Source organism: Strix uralensis, chromosome 3 (genome assembly GCF_047716275.1).
Source record: "Strix uralensis isolate ZFMK-TIS-50842 chromosome 3, bStrUra1, whole genome shotgun sequence".
NCBI classification, from domain to species: Eukaryota; Metazoa; Chordata; class Aves; order Strigiformes; family Strigidae; genus Strix; species Strix uralensis.
In genome coordinates this window covers 85,170,751-85,195,995 of record NC_133974.1, presented here as the reverse complement: position 1 = coordinate 85,195,995, position 25,245 = coordinate 85,170,751, and the positions used below count along the sequence as shown (strand labels likewise).

The 25,245-nt window shown below is 39.9% G+C and overlaps 1 protein-coding gene across 3 annotated transcripts; it reads left to right on the top strand.

Annotated features, from left to right (window-relative positions):
- The first annotated feature begins 1,380 nt into the window (after positions 1-1,380).
- GNG4 (G protein subunit gamma 4) lies at positions 1,381-16,336 on the top strand. 3 transcript variants are annotated; one of them, XM_074864820.1, is made up of 3 exons: positions 1,381-1,452; positions 8,480-8,585; positions 15,568-16,336. In XM_074864820.1, the coding sequence occupies exons 1-3, from the start codon at positions 1,391-1,393 to the stop codon at positions 15,694-15,696; spliced, it is 297 nt and encodes a 98-aa protein (XP_074720921.1). In that variant the 5' UTR covers positions 1,381-1,390; the 3' UTR covers positions 15,697-16,336. The 3 variants fall into 3 exon arrangements, with proteins under 3 accessions (XP_074720921.1, XP_074720922.1, XP_074720923.1); XM_074864821.1 differs by lacking the exon at positions 1,381-1,452 and adding an exon at positions 1,601-1,862; XM_074864822.1 differs by lacking the exon at positions 1,381-1,452 and adding an exon at positions 2,253-2,297.
- The last annotated feature ends 8,909 nt before the right edge of the window (positions 16,337-25,245 follow it).

Here is a 25,245-nt window from a genome sequence, read left to right as displayed (position 1 = left end):
TGGTAGGGCACTTCAGGTCGTGGTGGAACATTTGAGGTTGCAGATTAAAAAGAAAACACGTCTATATAAAAAATGATGAAAATACATTTTAAAACAGCCATTTCCCTCCTCACATTTTAGCTTAAAAAATAAAATTGTTAGAATTAGTGGTAAAAATATTGTGTTCAGTGGCAACTGTCTGTTTATTTGAACCATCTAGCATGTGTTCTTTGTCTTATAGCATGTAAATCCTTTGGTAACTAGAGCCTTCTGTAGAATGATGATGCAATTAAATGTGAATGAAAGAGCAGCAGCAGTGGCCAGATGAGTTTCCAATCAGTTTCTGGAACTGTAGTTAAGATAAGCTTATGAATTTATCTATTTATGTTCAGTCATGTTTACCTTCTTCCTGCTGCCTTTCCCTCTCCCAAGCCATCATGCTAAAGGCCACTGACTCAGACTTTGAAGAAGCTGCCCTTGCTCCAAAGCACCTTTAAAAATGGGGTGCTTCTCTGTTCTCTTTTGTATAGAAAATAAATGTGATTTGGAAATGTTTCTGCTCTATTGAGATGGAATGAGAAAAAGTGCTGATAGCAGGGTAAGAGGAAAGGGTGACAAATACACATCTCTCCAGAGGGAACAGCCACCTTATTGGGAAACAAATGAGATGGCAGTGATGGTACTCCTGCCAATGCGTTAATTACTGGGGCAGACAACTTTTTCAGTTAACAATGTTAACTGCCACTTTAACTGCCACCGCCCTTTATGGGTGACTCTCAAATCTGTAATGAAGAAGTATATAAAAATCGATCTGTAAAGCTGAATCGTTTTATTCTGACATACAAGCCTTGACAAGGTGAGTCTTACCGGGTCCTTTTCCACAGTGGTTCCTTTTTTCACCACGGGCATTTTTTTTTTAATTTTTTTTTTATTTTTTTTACTTCACCGTTCCTTGCTTGGCACGAGGAAGGCACAGGCAGTATGGGCTCTTACCCAAACCCCCTGTGTCGTACAGGCAGTGCCCGTTCCATGTTTTAGAAACACCTGGATGACTGATCCTGAGTGCCCGTTAGTAATCGGGGAAGGCGGTGGCTGCAGCAGTAAGAGGAAGGCGAGCGCTGCTGGCAGGTCCCGCTGCCCGGGACGGAGGCAGGTGAAGCTCGAAGGCGGGACAGGGCGGCGCGGGGTGCGGAGCGGTGCCGGCGCCTCAGGTTTCCCTCAGGGCCAGCGCCAGCTTCCCGCCCTGAGCTCCGAGGGCGGCTGCCCGCCGCGCGCCCGTAACGGCCGCGCCCGCCGCGCGGGGGGGCCGCGCCACGGGAGGCGCGAGGGCGGTGGCGGCCGTCGGCGGTGGCGGCCGTTGGCCGCGGCCGCCCCGCCCCGCCCCGCCCCGCCCGTCAGGGCCGGCCGCGCCATGTGCTGCCGCCGGGCTGCCCGCAGCCAGCCCGCCTCCCTGCCCGCCGCCGCCTCCCCACGGTGAGTACCCCGGCGGCGCTGCGCCGGAGGCGGGAGAAGGTGCAGGTGGGGCGAGGCGAAGTGAGGGTGGTTGGACCGGTGGCGGGGGCGCGCAGCGTGGGGCGGGGCGGGGCGGGGCGGGGCGGCGCGGCCCCGGCCGGGGCGTTGACCCGGCGGGCGGGCTGGGAGCGGCGGTTCGGTGCGGGGGTTTCTCCGTCGCGGCGACGGCTCTGGTGTCCCGGGAAGCCTGCGGCTGTCTCCGGCAGCCCCGTTGGCCCCGCCGGCTGTTAGTAAACAACGCCGCTCTCCGCTGCCGGTGGCCGCGCGTCGTGGAGTTACCCACGAAAGTCAGCTCCGGGCTTTGGGTTTCGCTGTTGTTGTTGTCTTCCGAGGGGCATCGTCCTTCTCCAGAAAACCAGCGTTGACCCCAGGTACCCCTTCTCGCGGGCGGTGGTCTGGGGTCTCTGCCCAGCGCGTTCTCCTCCTCCTTCAGCTGGCTGGTGTGAAGCCGCAAGAAAGCGGCCGCTTTTCCTGCTGACTGGTTCGCGCTGATGGAGGAATAAATCTGACTGCCCGGCTGCTGCCGGCGGTAATTATTAATGTGCGGTGCTGTAAACTGCTGCACAGCAAAACGATGAAGGTAGCGCAGTGAGACAGAAAACTCGGAATAACAACTTGAAAAATATTTCTGTCATGCAGGTAATAAAGTGCCAAGCTTCTCGGAGGCGTTTTCTCTAGTTTGTATGTTACAGATCAGTTCAAATACATTTTAAACAGGATTTAAATGGAATAATCAAACTTCCCCATATATTTCTTTAAAAGGTCACAACTATTTTTTAAAGTGAGCTGAAGAGGTAAAATAGTAGGTAAGTCTCATCTTTTTGTCTCAGACTTTCTGGATCTCTGATGGTTTGCTGGACCATACATGAACATAACTAGTATGCTGATGATAAATATATTGCATAAAAAGATTGTCCTTGTGAAATGTCATATTGGTTCAGCCATTGTTTCCTTAGATTTTTAAATGTTGAGAAGCAAGATGATATTTTGGGATAAAAGATTTGGGCATGGTGGCAAGAATTTTTGGAACTTGACAGTTGGACTGGGTACAGTACCTGTTAGATGAAAACAGAGCTGTTGAAGTTTGGCTGTTTTGCAATTACATGATTAGCAGTTATTTTTGAAGTCCTCATATTTATGGAATGAAAATTTTATTCTCTCCTTACCATGACCAATAGTCTTGCCTTTAATCATTTCTGATTGTACTACTACGCGCCTTAGTGGATGGAGTGTAAAATTGTAGTAATTTTCTATTATTTATTCGTGCAGTCCTGGGATAGAGAAAGCAAAAGACATCCTTAGCCTCCCTCTCTGTTTACAGAGCTACCTCAGGTGTGCTAAATCTTGGAGTAGAAACTGAAATAGCAGGGGCAGTTGTTCCTATCCCCTTTGTGGCCTGCAGATGAAGGGGAAATTACCTATGAGGTATGGACAGCAACGCTAACTCAGATACCTAGTGCTCTAAGTGCAGGGGTATTTCTTAAGTTTCTCTTACCTAAATAGCAACTGTAGAACTCCTTTTTTTAATCTTTTTTTTTTTTTTTCCCCTGAAATTCCTTTGATATGCCAGTTTGGCATCAAACAGCTGTGAGGCTGTAAATTTTGCTGCTTATATTCTTGGTCTGTTTGCAAGTAGATAATGAAATGTGAGAATCTTTCCACAATTTAGGATGTGATTTGCAGGTCGTTATTCAGGATGATTCCCGCTAATATCACTGGGGCTTAGTTGGGTGATTGAGTTAACTTTTCTGTTGATCTATGTGGCCCAAGAAGTACAGAACTGGTGCGGAAGGTGATCTTCAGAGTTGCGAACCCCAGGTTTTCTAGTTTAGTAATTTCATCACTTTAGATTGCTGAAAGAAAATAGAAGGCATCAATTGGGTTTAGAGCTTTTTAGATTTAATTCTACAGGTCACTCTTTTGGTATGGCATTTTAAGGTTGTACTTGGAAGCAGAGGGGGGAAAATTTGCAGTGCAGCTTTTCATCCCTGTTGCTTGTAGAAATCCGTACTGAAGAGTTTGAAAATTGTATTTTGCTTCCGTGTTACTCAAATTTTGAGACTTTTTCTGCATTTTACTAACAAGTATTTATAAAGGTTGGTAAATGTAGGTTATATTCCTTACCCCTATGCAAGGTCAAGCTGTACCTGCAAATATTTATGCAACTTCCTGGGTTATCATATGATAAGTTGGCCTTTGAAGTGCTGTTGGGTACAATCTAATCTATTCTAAAAACAAATAAAGAAATGCTCTTCACAAGCATTTTTATGAACCCTGGAGATTAAGATCTTTGGCACAAATGAGTTAACTGCACCCAGAAAAAGGATGAAGTTTGTGGGGGGAAAAAACCCCAAAACCCTAGAAAATTCATCTGGCTGGGAGGCTGTCGCTACGCAGCTTTCAGGAGCAATGCTTTAGGAAGCGGCTGGCTAGTGTGGTGTGCCAGTCAGCAGAAACTACTTGGCTGCAAAAGGCCGTGTAGCTGCTGTCACTATTCTTTGCTAACGCGATCAGTGTTCCCCTTAAAGAAAAGAGTCGCAGAGTCTAGATTAATGAGCTCAGTGCGCTGCAGAAAAACACACTGGATAAATGAGCTCCTATATAATCTAGGTCTGCTGGCATGCATCAGTAACATGTAGGCTGCACGTAGTCTGATCACTAACATAGTTACTGTAACTACGGTGATTATCAGGACCTGTGTACGCGTGTATCAATCTAACTTAATAGGGGGCTGCTGGAAAAACAACCAGGAATGAACATTAGCAAAGCCAGCTGAGTAATTTCTGGTTCAAGGCTTTTTAGGTAATTTAAAAGATGGGGAGATTGAGCATCAAAAAAAAGTGCAGCCAGCAGGTCACAGGAGGTGATTCTGTTCCTCTGCTCTGGTGAGGCCCCACCTGCAGTGCTGTGTCCAGCTCTGGGGTCCTCAGCACAAGGAAGACATGGACCTGTTAGAGTGGGTCCAGAGGAGGCCACAAAAATAATCAGGGGGCTGGAGCACCTCTGCTATGAAGACAGGCTGAGAGAGTTGGGGTTGTTCAGCGTGGAGAAGAGAAGACTCTAGGGAGATCTTACTGCGGCCTTCCAGTACTTAAAGGGGGCTTATAAGAAAGAAGGTGACAAACTTTTAGTAAGGCCTTTTGCAATAGGACAAGGGGTACTGGTTTTAAACTAAAAGAGGGTAGATTTAGGCTAGATATAAGGAAGAAATTGTTTAGGATGAGGGTTGTGAAACAGTGGAACAGGTTGCCTGGAGAGGTGGTAGATGCCCCATCCCTGGAAACATTCAAGGTCAGGCTGGACGGGGCTCTGAGCAACCTGATCTAGTGGAAGGTGTCCCTGCCCATGGCAGGGGGGTTGGACTAGATGACCTTTAAATGGCTTTTCTAACCCAAACTATTCTATGATCCTGTAGGCTACCCCCAGATACAATACAAAGCTAACTGTGCCTTCCCTGAAGTCTAAAGGCCTCAAGAATAAAAGGAGGTGTTTTAGGAGAAACGGTTGGAACCATTTGTCAGGCTGCAGCCTCAAAGGAAACACCAGGAGTGATCCCACAGGAGGGTATTTGAAGGAGGAGGCTTTCTTGCATTCCAGGGGACAGTCGTTGAGGGAGAGGGTGTGTAATCGACTCTCTTGTTATTAAAATTTCTTTTTTCTCCAGAGCTTTATTTCTAAGGAGCAATATTATTTCATTAGAGAATATTAAGCTTAAGGTTATTAAAGAATATCACAGGTCCCAAGGAGAACAGAAACAGGTCTCAGCCAAAGCTTTGTCTGCAAAGAGGACCTGTTCATCGCAGCCTGGTTTGAAAGTGAGTACAATTCTCATTGTCAACATCACTTCATATGTAATAGGGCCTTAACTGATGCACAAATACGTACCGTATTTGCAGAGGGAGTGAGAGAAGGCAGAGGTATATGTAGCTTGGTAAGTGAAATGTGAAAGAGGAGAAATCCATCTTACAAAGTTCTGGAAGCAGAACTGTCTGTATGAATAAAAGAGATTAGGTACTTAAATGAATGCTAAGTATTTCCAGAAATATGATAGTTAAATATTTAAGTGCGTGTAAAGGCCAGGGTAGGAGCAGGATTTGGAACAGAACAAAGGTTTGTGCTTCAGAGTATGAACAAACCTCTTACTCAGGATAAGTGGAAATTTTTTCCAGTGGCTGAAACACCTAGTGTCAGACTTCTTTCTTTTTTAAAGTTCTTTTTATGAAGCCTCTTATTCTGATTCTTTTCTGATATCGTGAAGTAGTTTACCAGAAAAGATAAATATTTTCTTTATTAAATTTTTCCCCATTTGCTGTTTCAGAATATATGTAAGGACATACTATGTTTGTGGCATTGTTTTGGAAATGGTTTGGATTTTTTAAAGTATTCTTGTGCCTAATAACCTTTTCAAAATTCCATTATGGTCTTAACTCAATCTCTTATTCAGTAGGTACTTAAAAACTGGCTGGAAGTACTAGAAACAGTGTTCTCGCCAACTGCGATGAAGCCAGTGAGGGTTCAAATTGTCTAGCTCTAGTGTTTATAACTTTTATGGTTTGAGTGAATGAATTGCCAGAAAAGCTTGGGAGGTCTGGAATTCTCTGTACTGTTCATGGAGTTTCAGTTGCTTAATTCAGTTTAATTTAAATGTATTATTCCAAATTAAATTTCTAATTTGCCTCTGGTCTTGGGCTGTCTGTGGCAAATGTAGAAATGGCTCTGTGACTTCATTTAGCTTTGACTTTTTTGGCTCTGTGTTCATTAGTAATCTAGCCGTGGAGATTATAACAAAATTTAAATGATTCATTCTTGTGGGGTATCATTTTGTAAACACAGATAAATGTGTTTATTCTTATCTTTATGGATAGGTTAAGACTTAAAAGCTAGGATATTGCATCAAAGAAAACGTCCAGAGATGAGCTGTAATTCAGAACCTTCTGCTCTTGTGAAAGTCTCGTATCCTTTCGGCTTGTCCACTGCAAGTCAAAACACATCTGAAAATTGTTTGGAGGCTGTTGGTTGGCTGTGGACTTTTGTACAGTACATGGCATTTTACACAAAGCCAGTTCCTCCACATGTATTTAATCCTGTGCCTTGTGAGGAACATGAATTAAAAGATTGTAAACAAAGACCAAGACAAGGAAAGAAAAAGCTACTGTGTTCTGACATGATTTTAGTTCATCAGAGTGCATGCAAGGAGGAAACCTGTGTTCCATTGAAATGACACACATGTGTACAGAAAACCTGTTCTTTGTCTTGGCATATATTAAAGCTCTTGTTTTATTTGGCACAGTTCATATATTTTAAGGTAGCATTTCCCCTGCCTAGACCTACACAAGTGCTGAAAAAGATTGTTTTGCTGCTTCAAATTAGTGTTGAACGTGGTTCACCATTGTATTTGTATTCCACCATCCCATTTTACAGCACAGGTTACTGATTTTTAGAAAGAAGAAACAGCTATCTTTGCCTTGTCTTTGAACGTCTGTGTTTTGCAAAATCAAAGCAGTTAAAAAGTTATTCCTCCATTCTTTTTGTGCTCTGGATTGTGTACTTCTATTGACTCTAACACATTTAAGACATTGTAGATACAATTTTTTGTACAAGAGCATTTCCTGTGTCCTACTTAATTTCCCGTTTGTGTCTTATACCTCAGTGATTGGATCAGGTAAGCTATTGAGGTTCAAGAAGGGAAATTTGTGTAGTTCCAGGTGTTCACTTCATGTCCAGAAATAAGCTGGAAGTATTCATTTTGAAAGACCCGAGCCTAAAACTCTTTTGGCAGCAATACAAAATGCCTCTTTTTGTGTGTTTTCTCCTGTGTCCCATCTGTTTCTCACACCCTGCATTCTTTGCATTGCTTGTGTATTGGTTTCTAGCACTCGGTGCCAGACTAACCTTGCTTCAGGTGTCACATGTGGCATACCATATGTAGAGGACCATGGGCAAGTGTTTTGGCTGATGGAAGTCTCGGCACCTAGTCTTACTAGGGAGTATAACTAGTTCAGGACCTGTCTAGGTTGTCTGTATCCTATGTTACCTTTATTTCCATGTGGGTTTAGCCCAACTTCCAGTGACTTCAAAACAGTAACTGTTACTTGTGCTGGAGCAGCAGGGCACAGTGGTGTCAGCAGGAAGTCTCTTACCATGCAGACCACCCAGGGCATATGTGTTGTAAGTTTATTCAAGGTTCCAATGTAGTCATTTTAACTCATCTGGTAAAAATGCTGAGGACTGCATGATAATGAGTCGACTTACCCTCAAGCCCTCAGGGAGTAGCCATGCAAGAAAACCAAACACTGACATACCTTAATTAGATGTCCCTTCCCAAGAGCTGCAGATCTCTTAAAAAAAATAAATAAATAAAAATAATGCATTCCTGTATTGTATAGTATACTGTACTGGTTTTTAGTCACCTGTAGACCACTGGGAATGTGTAAGCAAGAAGTTGGAAACCACTGCATTATTTCTTCTTAATCTGTTGCTTCCTTTCTGAAGTCCTTAAAGCTGTAGTCAGAATTTTGACTCGTTCTCTATCTTAAAATTTCTCTCTTTCTGATGCTGTGAGAGCAGTGTGGCATTCATTCCCATTACACACGTTTCTGAACTTGCTTTCATGTTACTAGGTGTAACTGGGGTATACAGCCAAACTGAGTAATGGCTGCAAGGTCTGTTTGTGAACAGCAGTTCTGCATTGGCAATCTGAACAGGCACAACCATTTCTACACTGAAATAATGGCCATGCGCTCTGTATTTGTATGTTGTTTGCAGAATTAAGATTGAATACTGGCAGAGGGGGATGCAAATATGTAATGCAATAAGGTGCTGTTGAACAAGAGAACAGAAGTAAATGGTGTCTGGTTCTTATTTATGACCTGCAGCCTGGCAGTGTCAATGTGCGCAAGGGTTGGTTAGATTTCAGATAACTGTCCTCTCGCTAATTGCTGTATTTGCTACCTATACTTTTAAATTGTCTCAACTTTGTCTCTTCTAGGCAAAACAAAATGAAGGAACTAGTGTCAAACAGTACAGCCAGTATATCTCAAGCCAGGAAAGCTGTGGAGCAATTAAAAATGGAAGCATACATGGATAGGATGAAGGTAAACTTAGACTTATTGTTGATATTTTGAATTCACTCACTAGTTTGTGGCACAGCCTTCCTTTAATATTGCAGAAAGACTCAATCAGCTGAAATAAAAAATCTGTGTTGAGCTATAAAACAATATTCAGTACTGTGAATTAGTTACATAGTAACTGCTTGGTTCTAATGAAGCGATTTCCAAAGACTGGCTTCTAGTCTGCTTCTATGTGAGTGCCTTTTACGTATGTCAGAAGTGGTATTTTGTGAAATATTTAAAATCAGCTGGCAGATGCATAGGTGCTTTTCTTTATCGCCTGTAGCAGAATATAAGTGCAGCTCAGGTTTCTCTGTTCTTCTCTTTTAATAACTGGAGTAAGTCTTTAAGATACTGCAATGCTTTTGAATAATGATGAGACAAGCTGAATTGCTTTGATTTGATTTGTTTTAGCACAATGTTATTGCACAAATTAATATGTATGATTGCGATGTTCAGTTACGATTCTTCGCACTTGACAGCCTGTTGTATGTGAAGATTTGGTTTTATCGTGCTTCTAAAGGTGTGTGGATTAAATATTTTAACTAAAGACACTATTAAACAGAAGCTCTCAACATTTTTGACCAGAAGAGCCAGTGGATTATTCTTCCCTGTCATTCTACCTTCCACTAGGCTAAAATTTTGTAGATAAATCAAGCACCTAAAAACTAATAATGTCATAAGAAGTTTTAAGAAAGCAATGATCATCTATTTTGCTCTCTCTCTGCCTCTGAAAATAGGGAATAATGATTTAGATGAAAAATCCAACTTCTGTGAGTAAGAAGAATTTAGCGATGGAAAGACTAGAAAAAGGAATGCATTTAAATAATCGGTTTTTCCTCAAACAACTGTAACTGAGTAGTTATAAACTGTAACTGAAGTTACAGACTTAGTAAGGCTGTTTAGAAGTGTTGTACATTAAATTCATAATGCAGTCTTAACTCAGTCTGTCCATCCATCCCGTGTGCTGAAATTCTGTGTGTAGTCAGCATGAGGGCAATAGTATATAATTACGATTTTAAAATAGTATCAGCTCATAAACTTACTAATTAGAAAGATAGTATTTATCATTCAGAAATATTAGTGTAATTCCCGTGAGTGGTCAATTTTGCTTATATGAAAATACATTACAGTTTTTAGCAATGTCTTGTAAGACCATTGAATTTGCAAAACTATGGTTTCTATCTCGTATAGTGTCTTGACAGATTCATCACGTAATAGATGCCTAATCACAGGGACAGGTATTTCTGTTTCCTTCAGTAAGGGAAGGTCTGCCTTTTCACTGTTCAATGGGGTTAGTTCCCTGATTCAGGTCATACTGCGGCTGCACGAACCACAGAACTGACAAGAAGGAATGGGTGTGCATGGGTGGCAGAGGGAAGGGTTGGAAAAATATGGCCCACTTTATTGGAATTTGAAATTGTTGATACTTAATAGATTGTCCTAAATTTGCTTTTATATAATCAGTGGTAACTTTCACATACCACATCATTGGCTCAGTTATGCAGATAGCTTCATTAGTTAGATGTATAACGTTCTTAATTACATATGTAAGAAAGACGTAGGTTATTTTTACAGTTAGTTCAATTAATAAAACAGAGTTATTGGCAAGTGTGGCAGACCTACAAAACAGAAAGCTTGAAAGTGCAATTATTTCATCTTTCAAAACAACTTGGGACTAAAAAGGTACCAAAGAAAATCTGATGTGTTTCAGTATTCTGAGGATTCCTGTACTAACATAAATCAGATACAATTTGCAAAATGTTTATTGATTTCTAGAATTTCTTTGAATAAGTATAGGAGGGATTGTGAGAAGAGGTTGGTGGGCTTTTTATTCCCTCAAGATCTGCTTTGCCTTTTAATCTTGAAACAGTTAAGTGCATGTTTCAGTATAGCCATATTTTACTGAGACTTTCCAGTGGTTTCAACAATAGATTCTGAGTTCTCAAAACATATCTGTAAAGGCAGAGAAATTAACTTATTTCCTTTTTTTCTGGTGTTTTGCATCTGCTTAAACTAGTTAGACATTTAACAAAAGATTGGTGCTTTCCAAATAATTTAATTAAACACTGTTTTGCAAGTATAGCCAAGTGGTTATTCCCATAATAGACAAGACCACATTGTTAACATGAAAAAGGTGCCTGTGTTATTGACTAGGGAAATCAGAAGTTCCATCTCATTTTTCTACTACAGAGGCACTTTGTTTTCTGTGCACAGTAGCTGGTGTAACCAGCAAGAGTTGGGTCTGTTCAATTAAAATCTTGTAGTTGGAAGTAAGTTGATAGCTGCCCATTCCCCGCTGTGTTCTGGATTTTTCAACTGATTTAAAAATCAAGTCCTATAACCAGTCAGAGCAGCAAGCAGTGCAGTGTTTTGAGGTTCCACAAAGTCAACTCGCTGTTGAGGTGTGAAAGAAACAAGACAACTTAAAAGGGGAGGATGAAGTTATTGGTGTATTGGTATCAGTAGCATTACTGTGGTGGGGTTTTGTAAACCATAAGAATCCCAGAAGGATCATCAGTTGAACTTGCCTTACTTCCCCACAGAAGGATCAGCTAGAATTGAAATGGAGAAGTAAGTAGGAAGCAGGAGGCACAGATTCCAAGCTAGGAAACATCAAATGAAATGAGATGAACAGTGGCCTTATGACTAGTAGTATAATGCATCTTCCAAAGATGCTAGCAGTAAAGTTGAGAAAGCAAAGATAATATTGGTGCTTTATCAATTATCCCCAGAATAAAGTAATTTAATCTTCTCTTTGCAAGCAGAAAAGCAAGGAGGAGTGCATTGACATTTAAGAATCTTGGTGTATCAGTTGTTATTCCATTTTCCTTTTTCTTAAGAAGGTAGAAAATATTCCTAACTGGTTCTGAATAGTGTTGGGAGATAAGCAGTGGGATTGCCAATAGATGTGTGTGAATCCCTTTGTTTTAGATGTAAAGGATAAGCAGAGTGGGTGTCGTAGCAAGGATGGTAATTAGTCACAATCCATGACAAGACAGATGACATAGTAATTGCAGCATTTTGTCCTGTCATTGAAGCTTATAATTATTAGTGCAGCTAACAGGATTATGTTCTAACTTTGGCTGTTTTTATCACCTCTGTTATTCTGAAATATAATGGTAAAATTCCACAGTCCTCCTGAGACTAATTCTTTAAAGCATCAGGGTTGAGTGTTTTGTTGTTTTTTGTTTTTTTTTTTTTCTTCTGGTAGTTTGACAAGCTGATATATCTTTCACTACACAGAATAAAAATAATTGTATAAAATGTGAGATTGGTGTGATACCTATATACTCCATCCCCTCTATCTATGCACTTTAAAAGATCAAAAAAAATGAAATGTTAACTTTCCATTAGAATTCATCAATCAAATTGGGGTCTGATTTTTTTTTCTTTAGCCACTTCTGCAATGTGTATAAATTACTTTAAATCTGCAGACCAAGCTGTATTGCGTAGGAGACCTGAAATGATAAATATGTTAGCTTCATTTGAATATTCAAATTCCATGCATTTATTTTAATTCCTGATAAAAGCTATTCTGAAACTATCCAGCAGCATCCAGCTACAAATAAACCTAACGGTGAGTAAAAGCTATGACAGTGGCCTTCATTTAACTTCCTCCATGACACAAAGAGGACGATCAGCATGTTATTTTGTACCACAGCACTGGCCATTAGGCAACCCGTGCGTGCTGACATATGCTAGAGCAGCCGTCTCTGCTGTAGCCTTAATGCGATGCTCAATGCAGAGGTCTTCCGCCACTGTTGTTCTGAATAATAACACTGAGCAGGAAACTTGCTGGAGGCAACACTGTAGTTTGCTCTCTTTTTGGCCCTGGTTCTGACTTTGCCAGCCCTGCTCACAGCCACAGGAACCGATGTATTCATTGCTCCTGGAATGTGATCAGCTAACTTAACTTTAACTCCCCTTCAGAGTGGTCGTTATTCCACTGTGCAAGCCTTAGCAACTCCACTTTTAGGGAAGAAATTGTCATAATTCACTTTTATAACTACTGTAATGCCAATGGGAGGATTTCTCTTCCCCAGACCTTTTTTTAAAGGATGAAAATACATGGCCTAATGCAGGTTTAGTTAGCAACACTGTGCTGAAATGTGATCATGTTCCTCAGTTCCTTGTTGCAGGTTTGTTGTCTACTAAATCATACTATGGTTTGTCTGAAAGCAAGCTAATTTGTGATTTAAACACTTATGACGTTGAAGAAAGTGCTTGATCTGCTTCATGACATTCCTGCCAGCATTAGAGGACGAGTTAGATACAAAAATTTATGTTGTGCTTTTGCTAGTGAAAATCCTTTTTATTGTTATGTGATGTCAAAGCACAGTAATATGTAGAAAAAGTTAGAAAATGGTATTACTGGGTTTATCCCTTCCAAGAATGATGATTGAAATTGTACTCCTCTTCCATTGGACGAAAAGCAATATACTCGGGCTGATGTTGCTTATCCATACGTGGAACAAACAAGATACTTATGGGAAGGTTGGTCTGTTGAAGTCCAGTGTTGGTTCTCTACTTCTGTACGGTCAGTCTACTTCAAAAGGTTGTTGGTTTCATGAATAAAATGACTTATTCATTAGCTTAATAATTGAAGATGAAATGTGCTGGGCATCTTTAATAAACCCCATCTCTGGGACCCAGAGAATTAGACTAGCTCCCCATTAGGTTTTATGGGAGTAACATTTATTATGACATAGCACTGAAAATGTAAATGTCATTGAGCTTTTTGTGGGCGCCTGTGGCTCTGAGTTTGACTTGCTCTGTTTGAATGCAAGAGTTCAAGACCAGCTAATAAATTAATTAGAGTATAGAACTGCCTTAATTTGAGACAGGCAGCTGAGCCTGAAAGACAATAGAAAAGTGAAAATGTGTCTGTTAAACAGTTATGAATGTACTGGTGATTGTCATTACTTGAAAATACTTATTCAGAATGCTGTGGTGGAATATTCCTCCTAACGTTACTGGAAACATGCTAACCTCCTCTTCAGTGGATGCATTCTATGCTAGTTTATACTTTGTTGAGGTACAGCATAAGTTATTAGCCAAAAAAAGTATGTTTTCCGTCTTTTGATCTTTTTTGGGTATCATAGGAATTTCATAGTCTGTCTACACTGTACCTTTCTTTGGAGAATCTGCTTTTAAAAAATTCACAAGTAAATTTAAATTAAAAATGGGAATATGATAGGATTCCTAAGCTTTTGTTTGTTCATTAGAGTTATACCTCTCTATTCTAAACAGTGCCCTCACACCCGAAGCCTCATTCTTTTGACATTGCTTAGTAAGTAGCTAATTGAAGTATGTCTGACAATAATTACAATCCTTTCTTTGAAGTTGTCAGTTTCCACACATTTTTGTTTGACCTGCTTCTCTTTTGAGAAGCACTGGTCCTTCTAAATATCTCTGCTGATTTGCTCAGTTTAGTGCTCAGTCTCCTGCTTTGCATTGGCCCAGCAATCTGTTGTTCACATGTAGCGTCTCCTCTCCCCATTTCTCTTTCAGGCCAGTTCAAAGGCAAACTAATTTTAAGTAACCTAAACACCCTTGCTTCCTCTGATAGGAGGATTGTCTATACTGGCATGCCAACTATATGTACTTTATGGATTTAAGCATTCTACAAAGGCATGTTTTAGAGGATATTTTAAAAAGTCAGTTATTTTCTCCAGGAAGTTAATTTAAATTTCATGCGAATCCCGATCCAACACCCATTGACTTTGTAGGTCTAATCTGAAGCTTACTATGGGCTGGACTCATGCCAAAGCAAGCAGGGTGTGGGGAAGCTAAAGCTAACAGTGATGACATACCTGCTAGAAAAATACCAGAAACCTGATTTGTTTTTCCTGTTCACTATAGTTGTGCAAACATGTTGACCTCAGCGTTTGACTTAGGAGAAGCTGTCAGTGGTGCTCAGAGAAAAGACTTTTTTGTAAAGACCTCCTCATTTTCTGAATTATCATAATATTGAAAACACAGTAATTTGAACAAAGCAGAAAGATACAGATAGTTGTAAATATCTTGCTAACTGAGCAGAACAAAAATATTTCATATATACGCTCTAAATTCCTGAAAAAATAAATGAGTCACAGTGGCCTAATGTCACCAATATTCTTATGGCACAAAGCTGCAAAGGTTACAAGGCTTCAGCTACGGCTCAAATGGCTTAATATGTCATTTTTCATTTAATGCAAAATATCTTGTATGCTAACACACTGTTACATTTCTGTTGGACTTTTCAGTAAGCATAAACCAACATTCTGAACTTTAGAATTGTTCATTGTAGAAGTATAAAAATACTAAGGTAAAAAATATTGAGCTAATGCTCAAATTTAAAGTAAAGCTATGAATAAAGTACTACTTATAATAACTTACTAAGCAGGAGATACTAGTCCAACTTCATTGAAAAGAGTAATATTTAGCTTAAATGAGAGCATGACACATGATGATCAAGTTTTGCTCCTGATTTCTTCCTTTTTAATCCCAAGGTCATGTGCCTAAAGAACCTTTTGCTTGTTTGTTTTGCATCCAGAGGAGCAAAGGGTAGAGAGAGTATTTGTGGAAAACCTTACAACCAGTGACTGGGAACAAGAGCTGAAGCAGGCAACCTCTACAGAGCACACGCTCCAAGGAGAATCCCTATCGCTGACGGGCCACTAGCATATACGTGTTTTAATGAGAATATGCTCCTGACCTTCATTCTGATGGAGAGGAATAGCTGAACATGAATCATATAAATTGATAACATCTTATGTCACTATGTTAAATAAAATGTATATAAGGATTACTAGGCTTAGTAAGAACAAACTCAGAGTTGTGGTCTCTAGTAATTTAAAGGATAAACCAATGTACTCCTATTTTATGAGAGCCTCCATTATTGTATGTTATATGAAGAATATTTATGCAATGCTGATTGGTTCAGAATTCAGTGTTACAGTAGTTCTCTCTTCTCTTCTATTAGGTATCCAAGGCTGCAGCAGATTTATTGGCATATTGTGATGCTCATATTGCAGAAGATCCCCTTATTATTCCAGTGCCTGCATCTGAAAATCCCTTTAGGGAGAAGAAACTCTTTTGTACTATCCTTTGAGTCAGTTTTCAATTAAAAATGTCTCTGCTAAAATTTGGTATCAGTGTGCATGCTCTTAGTTTTAGCATTTTTTTCTTCAGATGTCAATACTTAGCCTATAGCTACAATATTTTTAGAACATAGTGCATTTTCTGGTAAAAACTAAAAATTTTTTTAAAATCCTAAAAAATTGAAGGCAATCCTTATCTTTCAGACCAATGTACAAGTTTAATTTCAGTTCTTCATAAAGATTCTTTTGGTCTTAATGAAAGTATTGAGTACAGTATCAAATTGTAGATCTCTTTGCCAGTCATAGATTTTTCTGAGACCTACATGAGTTATACTGATTCTGAAGCTATTTTTAACATTCTTCTTTTCTTTGGAAGGTGAATTTAACTCATTTGTCTTTACAAATTCATATCTAAAAAGAGTGGTGTGACCTTTCCTCAAGTAGCACTATGTAGGAAGAAATACCAATGATTTATGATGTTTGGAATGATCAGTCTTATACAGCAAGTGGTGTTTAAAATTATGTTTTGTGAAGACTGTAATAAACTTGACTACAAAAACAATCTTAGTAAAGCAACATTGTAACTACAAGCAAAATGAAGATGTAGAGTTACACACCAGGACTGCATCAATAAAACTGTAGAAAAATGTGGCTGCTTGTACCTTATTTTGAATGATAACGATATAGGTGATTTTAGAAAGTAAACTGAACTGTAATGTATCAGCTGTTCCTGAGGGTTGTAGTGGAGGGTGTAAATCTGCCCTGATCAGTACAGGATGGGGATTACCTTTTCTAAGCAGCTCTCTACGTGCTTTTGCCTGTGAGAGCAAGACTTTATGGGGACGGAGAGTGATGGTAAATGGATGGTGGTGTTGAATATGCAGCGAGACTACTGTGCCAGCGACAGCCACTAAGTTTGAATATTGTGTAGCCACAGATTAGCTGTGAGATAAGTTACCAGCAAGTAATTTGTGGTGGTTCTGGGAGGTTTTTTGTTTTGACTTTGTTTAAAGTGCAGCAAGAGGTATGGAGTACGACTTGATCGATCTTCTTCAATAAGTAAAATTAAGGTCAATCAAGGTATCTGATGGAAACAACTGTTACATTAGTGACTTCTTTTAAGTTCTTAAAAAAAAAAAAAAGGGAAAGATCCTCTCTGATATATTCCCTCACTGCAGTCCTTTGTAAGTACAGTGTGTCAATATACTGGAAATGTCACTCCTTGGAAATGCCTGTGAAGTCCCACACGTAAGGCAGGAGACAATTTTGTTGGAGAACTGCACTAGTCGTGAGTGGAGGCTCTGAACGGCCACCCATAATGGAGTGTGCTTCCTCCGCACAAACTTGTATCCCATGAGCACCTTCAATACCTGCAAGGCAAAGACTAGTTGAGCAACTGAGGGCCTTGGGATATAGTAAAATGCTGAATTCAGATGCTAAAAAAAGGGCAGTTTGGTGAATGAAGCCATTTGCACATACCTGCTTACATTTAGCAGTTTCCATCAATGTTTGTGACACTGTTTTGTGCAGTGGAAATACAAGATGTCTGCATCATCTGGGTTTTGTTTCCTTTGCCAATCAACTTGAATAATGTGCCGCACTCAACTGCATTCAGCTACCAGTCCTGTCACACAAGACAGGTGGCTTTGGACTGTGGTTCTGCTGCCGTCCAGCTCATTCACCACATCTGCCTAACATGGAACCTCTGTGTTAATTTACTTCTTGCAGTGTTATTGTAAAAAAACAATATTCCTTCTAACCAATAAGCTTTTGGGATGTCTTTCATTTAATGGGTTTTGGTAGCTGAAGGCATCAGTAGTCTAATAGGCACAGAGATGTTTCACAGTAGCTATTCTGAAAAGCATTCAAATTTCAACCAGGTCTTGTCTTGGCTGGGTTTGTCCTTGGTTCCTATTTTAAAGTTTTCAATTTAGGATTCCCCTTCTTAACTTTTGACAGGAATATTTCTTAATGCGTGGTGAGTTCAGCTTTATTTTGGGGGGTAGAGAAATAGGCTTTAGCTGAGTGACTATTTTATTGACAGTGAAATAAAAATGGCTTTCTGAAAATATTGGTAAAAAAGGAGCAACAAAATGCTTAATAAGGTTCTTTAGGGAATCCTTCCTACACTGTACATGATTTGGTAACTGCTCTGATCACCATGGCAACATTTTCATTTGTCCTTCCGCATGTATGGTTTTAGCTGGAACAGCAAGGGAGGGAAATATAGGGCATACAGCTTTATTCTCAAAGGCTTTGTAACAACTTGCATTTGTGGCTCATCATTAACTTTCCCATCTAAAATAACAAAATTGCCACAGCTTATTACAGTATTGCAAACAGCTTGCTTTCTGTTTCCAATTAGCATTAGCATCTGAGGTCCTGAGATCGAAACATTTCACAGTAGTTTTGAGCATTGATAGTTGTAAGAGCTGCATTTACAAAAATCCAGTATTATTTTTCAGAAGAGGTGAATGTCATTGTTTTGGACTTAAAGGTTTTTCTCCAAAATTTTTCCTGAAGTAGTGGTGAAGGTGTTGTCACTTATGTTTTTAATAGCTGGCTCCCATATTTGTGGTTTCTTTCACCAGTTCATAATTTAATCAGGTAAAGAAAATTTTTATCTATTCAAAAGGTTTTATGCTTCTAGTTTTGAAATAGAAAACACTTGGAACACTGTAAATTGCATCTTTATTTTAGCAGATGTCTATAACATATCTGAAGAGTTTATATAAGCATAAAACAGGACAGCTTTCTCTAATATCATTGGGCCTTATTTACCAGTTCCTTGAATGACTATATACTACTGGCAAATTGCTAATTTGAAGGGTAAAAAAAGGGGGAGGGCGGTGGGAAACCTGGAAGATCAGTTCAAAATAATTGTAACAGCTTTGGATCACATATGAATATATGCCTTTATTCAAGAACAGCATCAATATATTGAGTCTCTGAAGAGAATGGCATCATCTAGTTTTTTTATGCCAGCTTGATCCACAAATCAACATTTTAAAAAAATGTCCTTACCTCCAACCCCTCCGAACCATAAAATGTTTTTGTCATTTTTTTTTTTTCTGCTTTAACCTTTTATGTGGTTTAGATACTCTGCTCTTGATAGTTGAATTTCATGCTCAAACCTCTTGCCTCAAACTCTAAACAAAAATACATGAAAATTCTTGGACATTTTTCTAAAAATAAATACATATTATATCATGAAGCATAGCATGATTTTGGAAAAAAAAAAAAAAGCCCTCCAAAATGTGGCTTTGTCTCACAGTAAGGTTTCCTGTAGGTTTGAAGCAATGAGTTTTTATTTTCATCAAACTGCCTGATTTGATTCCCACTAACTTCAACGAGAACAAGACCAGGCCTGTTACCCTCCTAGTGTTGTACTGTTTTCTCTCTCTCAGTCTTATTTCATATGCCATTAAGCTTGTTGCTTTGTATTTCAGGCCCAGAAAATAATGCATGCTCACTGCTAGCAGTGTGAGTTGGGGCTGTCATCTCACGGAATGAGAACTTCAGAACAGAAGTTGGATTCAAGAAGTTTTTGATGTATTATTAGCAATCGTTTCTTCGTATCCTAGTGCTTGCTGCTCTGATGAAATGAGACTTCCCAATGGTGGATTAATGGTAAACTATAACGTATCAGTAGCGCTTGTGGGGCCAGGTATTTTGCATTCCTCAGATTAATCTCCTTGGTTTACCTTGAATTTAAAATGTTATCACTGTAATACAAAAACTATTTCTCTCCTCTCTATTATTGTACCAAATTCCCCTTCTTTGCTTCCTACACCACGTATTAAATTAGTAGCAGTGTGCTTGGCTGGTACTGATAGGCAAGATTTTTAAGATAGCCTCTACAAAATTATGGTTGAAAGAGGGGAAAAAATGGAAGTTTAAATTAAGCTATTCTAGGTCACACCATAGATTAAAATAAATATTAACTTTGCTGTCAGTGAACAAAGGTAAATACAGGGGGTGTTGCCAACTGATTCAGAAGGACATCGTAACAAAGCATTTTTGCAGTGACTCAGAATAGGATCAGCTCCAGCAGAAGGAAAGAACACTTTCAGAACAGTCTGTAAAGGTGCATATTAAAGCCTGGAACTTTAATATACCAGTTGTTTATCCAGTCGGATTTCTAGTATCAAAGGAATAACAAAAGATGTACTTTGGGTGAATCTGATTATATAGTTTCTCCTCTCTCTTTGTTGTATAAGGGTAAAAAGTCTGTGCACATAATTCTAGAAAATGCCATAGTTATGGCTTTCCTTTGGGGCTGCATCAGAATCTGGATTTGTTTCTTCAAGAAGACTAAAGAAAACTTGGGGGAGGAGTGGTTCCTAAGAAACAGAGGTTTCTTGTACTGAAAACTAATAATACTTAAAGTCATTAGACTGACTTAAATAGTACTGTAATGTGTGAAAAATAGTGGGCAAAATTGCCAGAATAAGTGCTCTATAAAATGTTACAGGCACCTGCATATTTAATCTTTAGGGAGAATGATATTTGGAATAAATATTGTACATTTGCATTTAATTGAATTCAGCTTTATAGCTCTATTTAATTAAGTACAGCCATAAATACCAGAACTGGTATAGGAGGAACTTTTCTGTCTGTCAGAGGAAGATGTATGTCTGAGTTTGTCAAGTACATTTACACCACTCAGTTGTGAACAAACAAAATGAGCAGCTTTACCCTAAAATAGGGTCTTTTCTTCCCCAAATTCCTATCACAAGTTGCACAGCATCGTCTATTACTGCCACCTACTGATGAAGGGATAAACAGCCGACTGAAATAGAAAAAAATACCAACGTCAACTAGAAATGACGTCAAAGGGAGATTTTAAATTAATACACATATTCTCAGAAACCAGCACTTCTGTTTTCATGGTCTGCACCCAGTAGGGTGTTGCCTGTCACTGTGGTACTGCCGGGGTGTAGTTCAACCTCAAACTTCTCAGTTTAGGAAAAGACAAAACTCAAATACATGGTTTGGTTACCTGGTCAGGTGACTAGCTAAAAAACACTTAAACAGTTGTGAAAATCTTTGGGTGTATCAGTTGAAGTTGGTGCGTACACCCTTCTTGAATTTCATTTTCCAGTTTCACATGTAACTCGGATGCCCGTTCCTCATTGCCACTATGCCACCAGTTGTGCCACCACTCACACTTTTGCCTTTTGCTCCCTTGAGCGGGTGAGGTGACCGCAGGTGGGGTAGGGCCTGGCTCTAGGGCCGAGCGGGCCCCCGCACAGTGAGCCGACAGTAATCTCTCGTGTTTGCCTTCCTCTTCACAGAACCGTGCAACAGCTTTCATGTGACTGACGGCTGCACTATTCCTTCACACTCAAACTTTGCTCCTGGCTGCTGCGTTTTTTATTTCAGGGTGGGGTTTTTTTTTCCAATTATTGGAGTCTAGGCCAAATTCTTCCTTGTATGCCACTGCATAAATATACAGCCAGAACAGCTTAGGCCACTGCTTACACTTAGAATAGCATTTTATGGAAAATGCACTAGGCATGGCATAAGGACATGTTTCAAAAGACCACCCATTCCACAAAACCAATTTGTTGCATAGCCTCTCACTGTACCATATTCTGTTGTGCCCTTGAACTTCAGGCTGCGTGCTTGAGCCCTTCATTCTTTCTATAGCACGCTCTGAAGAGATGCACAATTTTTTTTCAGTGAAAGGAAGGAATGAGCCCAACTTTATAGAAAAGAACCACTGTGACTTTTTAAAAACCTTTCAAGTAGCAGTGACTTTAAAGATCTTTACAGTGTAACAGTTTCTCTCTGGCAAGTGTGACTTACATGACTTTTGGCTGTTATATTATCCGTAACTTTATTGTTGCAAAGACTGTTCACCACCCTGGTTCTTGTACTGATTCTTGTCTGAGAGGTTTTCCCCTGGAGAGCACACCAGCTTTTATCCTACTCATCAGAACACAACACACAGATTTCCAATATATATACCTGCAGTGCTGATACGAATGTTAGTCATATCCTTAAAAGATCAAGTGAAAAAACTTCAGATGCTAAGGTTCTCATGAAAAAATACCTCAACAGAAACTTTGAGAATATAAAGAATGTTATAGATAATAGTCTCTCTGAGGTCTTCCTTCTCAGACAGCACGTGCATGTCTTGTTCTGGGAGTTTCCTTCAGACTCTGGAAAATAACTATAGAGAGCAACTATGAAATATCTATTCATGAGAAATTAGAAGGCTGTAAAAGTAATTGTATTTTTTTACAGTTCTGCCCATACCAGCTAAACAAATACTTGCAGCAAGGATGTGAACACATTTGAGGATATTTAAACAGAATCTGAATAAATGCAAAAAATACATTAAAAGATCATTAAAGAAACTAAGTTAAGCACTCATTTAAGAGATGTCAGAGTTAAATTTGCTTATGCATCTTCTGTTTGCCTCTCTCATTTGTATGCACTACTATTCCAGATTGCCATTGCAGGAATTCCCACAAGGCAATGCTCAGTTAATGAGCAGTTACTCGATACTGTTCTGGTGTCTTTATTCATTGTGTAGCCCCAGGCCTGATTTACTCACAAATTCTGTTTTCAGTGTAGAATTATTCCCTGATGAGCTTCTCTGTGGTGCTCATCACGGATTGCTTCACAAAGTATCTCCACAATATCCTGGAGGAATGTGAGGGTGGAACTGCTCCCATTTTACAGTGGGAAGCTGAGGCAAAGCCCGAACAGAACGGGTGAGATAGATTGTCAGTACCTGCCTCTTCAGAGTAGTTAGCTCTTTCAACGTCTCAGACAATGTTCCCATTTGCTCAAGCTTCAGCTATGAATCCTCAACTCTACAAACTGGAGTGACTCTTGCAAGTCAAGCACCCAGAAACTAAGGGAAAAAAAACACTATTTTGTGGTCCCACCTCATTCACCTCGCATCTTCCACAACAAATGAAGCAGCCATTTGGTGCATTTTCCAGCAGAGTACATGCGTCCTAAAGCAGAATAAGTACCATGAGGGGAAAATAGCACCGAGTCATGTAAATTTTTTTTAATGAACTATAGCCTGAATATTGTCTATCCAGTGACAGATAATAATGAAATGATAAATAATGTGGCCAATCTGCTTTGTAATCCCACCAACAGTTTAACTCTTTACCAGGCATGTGATTAAAAAAGTATATTTGCTGCCATAGGTCTCAGCAGGACTTCCTATAAACCTTATTCTCTTCTGTACCCACATCCTGAAGTCTTTGTGCCACTTGTTAAAAATAGCTGTATATTAGCTGCACATGAGGTTTAAAAATAGCTGTATATTAGCTGCACATGAGGTAGCTAACCCCACCAGCTGGCTGTTGCCTGATTATTGGATATTTGGTGGTGTTCCACATCTCTGCAAGACATTTCCCTGTTTGCTCTCTGAGATGTGCCTGTCAAGATTTAGCTGCTACCATACAGGCAATTTTGAGTCCATTTCTATTTTTTATTGTCATGAACATGACAAGGACTTAACTAAGACTGTAAAAGTTAGTATTGCTGTATTGGTACGTTTGGATAACTGTGATGTCCTGTAAGCCAGTTTTGTATGGTAGTCATCAACTCTTGTGTAGGTTAAGCTGGGTGTGATTAAAAAAAAAATCCAACTGATCAACACCTTTCCAGAAGATGACAAGGATATTCTAATTTACCCCTCTCTAGAATAAGGGATGGTGACTTGGCTATCTACCAGGATGCTCAAGTGACCACTTTGTGAGAGGACATGTCACTTGAAGCTCAACTTTTTTGTAAAGGAAAATAAGTTGAGGGAAGTTGGGTTATTTTTGTCTGAATACAATGTCAGAGCTGTTTTGGTTGCTAGGTTCTTGTAACGCCAGTGAAAGGAAGACCCTACAGAATATTCTTGGACCTCAGAGAAGTCAGTCTGAACTGTGGCTTCTGCCACAAATCAGAGCCATGTGCCAAAACTATTAAAACTTCTGCACAGAAAACATGAGGGAAGAAGAGCAAGTTACAACACTATTTGGCTGACCTAATTCAGCAAAACTTAAAGCCACTTCTCCAAACGGACATGAGGATACAAAAACTTCATTTAAAAAAAAGGGCCAGCAAAAAAATAGACAACTAATTTTAGAAAAAAAAAGACTATTTTTTAATTAATATTCTTAGTTAACTTCCTTAACTGGAAATTAATTTGGAAAAATTAACTGGAAAAATAATGGAGAAGATTATACTGGGTACTGTTCAAAGGCATTTAAAGAATAATGCAATCATCAGGCACAGTCAGCATGGGTTCACAAAAGGAAAGTCCTGTCTAATGAATTTGATATCCTGCTATGATAGGGTCATCCACCCAGTGGAGGAAGGGAAGGTGGTTGATGTAGTGTTTCTACATTTTAGTAAGGCTTTTGATATTGTCCCTCACAGAATCCTTCTGGACAAGTTGCCCGACTGCAGGATGAGTAGGTTCACGGTGTGCTGGGTGAAGCACTGGCTGAAGGGCAGAGCTCAAAGGGTTGTAGTGAATAAGGCTATACCCGGCTGGTGACCAGTCACCAGCGCTGTTCCTCAGGGCTCAATTCTAGGGCCAGTTCTGTTCTATACATTTATCACCAATCTGGATGCAGGAGTTGAATGCACCATTAGCAAGTTTGCTGGTGATACCAAACTGGGAGTGCTGTTGGCTCTCTTGAAGGACAGGAGGCCTTGCAGAGGTATCTACATAGATTGGAGCATTGCGCAACGATTAATGGGATGAAATTTAACAAGTTGAAATGCCAGATTCTGTAACACCAGGCACAATTATAAACTGGGAGAGGAGTGGCTGGCGAGCCGCCCTGCAGAAAGGGATCTGGGGGTGCTGGTCGGCAGCAGGCTCAGTAGGAGCCAGCAGTGTGCCCTGGCAGCAAGAGGGCAAATCGTATCCCGGGGTGCATCAAACAGCATAACCAGCCCGGCAAAAGAGGCGATTATCCCGCTGTGTTCAGCGCTGGTGCGGCCTCACCTCGAGTACTGCACACAGTTCTGGGCCGCACAATTTAAGAAGGATGTTAAGGTCCTTGAATGTGTCCAGGAGGGCAACAAAGCTGGTGAAAGGGCTGGAAGGAATGTCCTACGAGGAACGGCTAAGGACTTTGGGCTTGTCTAGTTTGGAGAGGAGGCAGCTGAGGAGCAACCTCATTGCTCTCTGCAGCTTTGTGAGGAGGGGAAGCGGAGAGAGAGGTGCTGATCTCTTCTCCCTGGTATCCAGTGACAGGATGTGTGGGAACAGTTTAAAGCTGCATCTGAGGAGATTTAGACTGGACATTAGGAAGTATTTCTTTACCAAGGAGGTGGTCAAACACTGTAACAGGCTTCCTAGAGAGGTGGTTGATGCCCCAAGCCTGTCAGTGTTGAAGAGGCATTTGGACAATGCCCGTAGCAACATGCTTTAACTTTTGGTCAGTCCTGGATTGGTCAGACAGTTAGACTAGAAGATCGTTGTAGTTCCCTTCCAACTGTTCTATTCTATTCTATTCTATTCTATTCTATTCTATTCTATTCTATTCTATTCTATTCTATTCTATTCTATTCTATTCTATTCT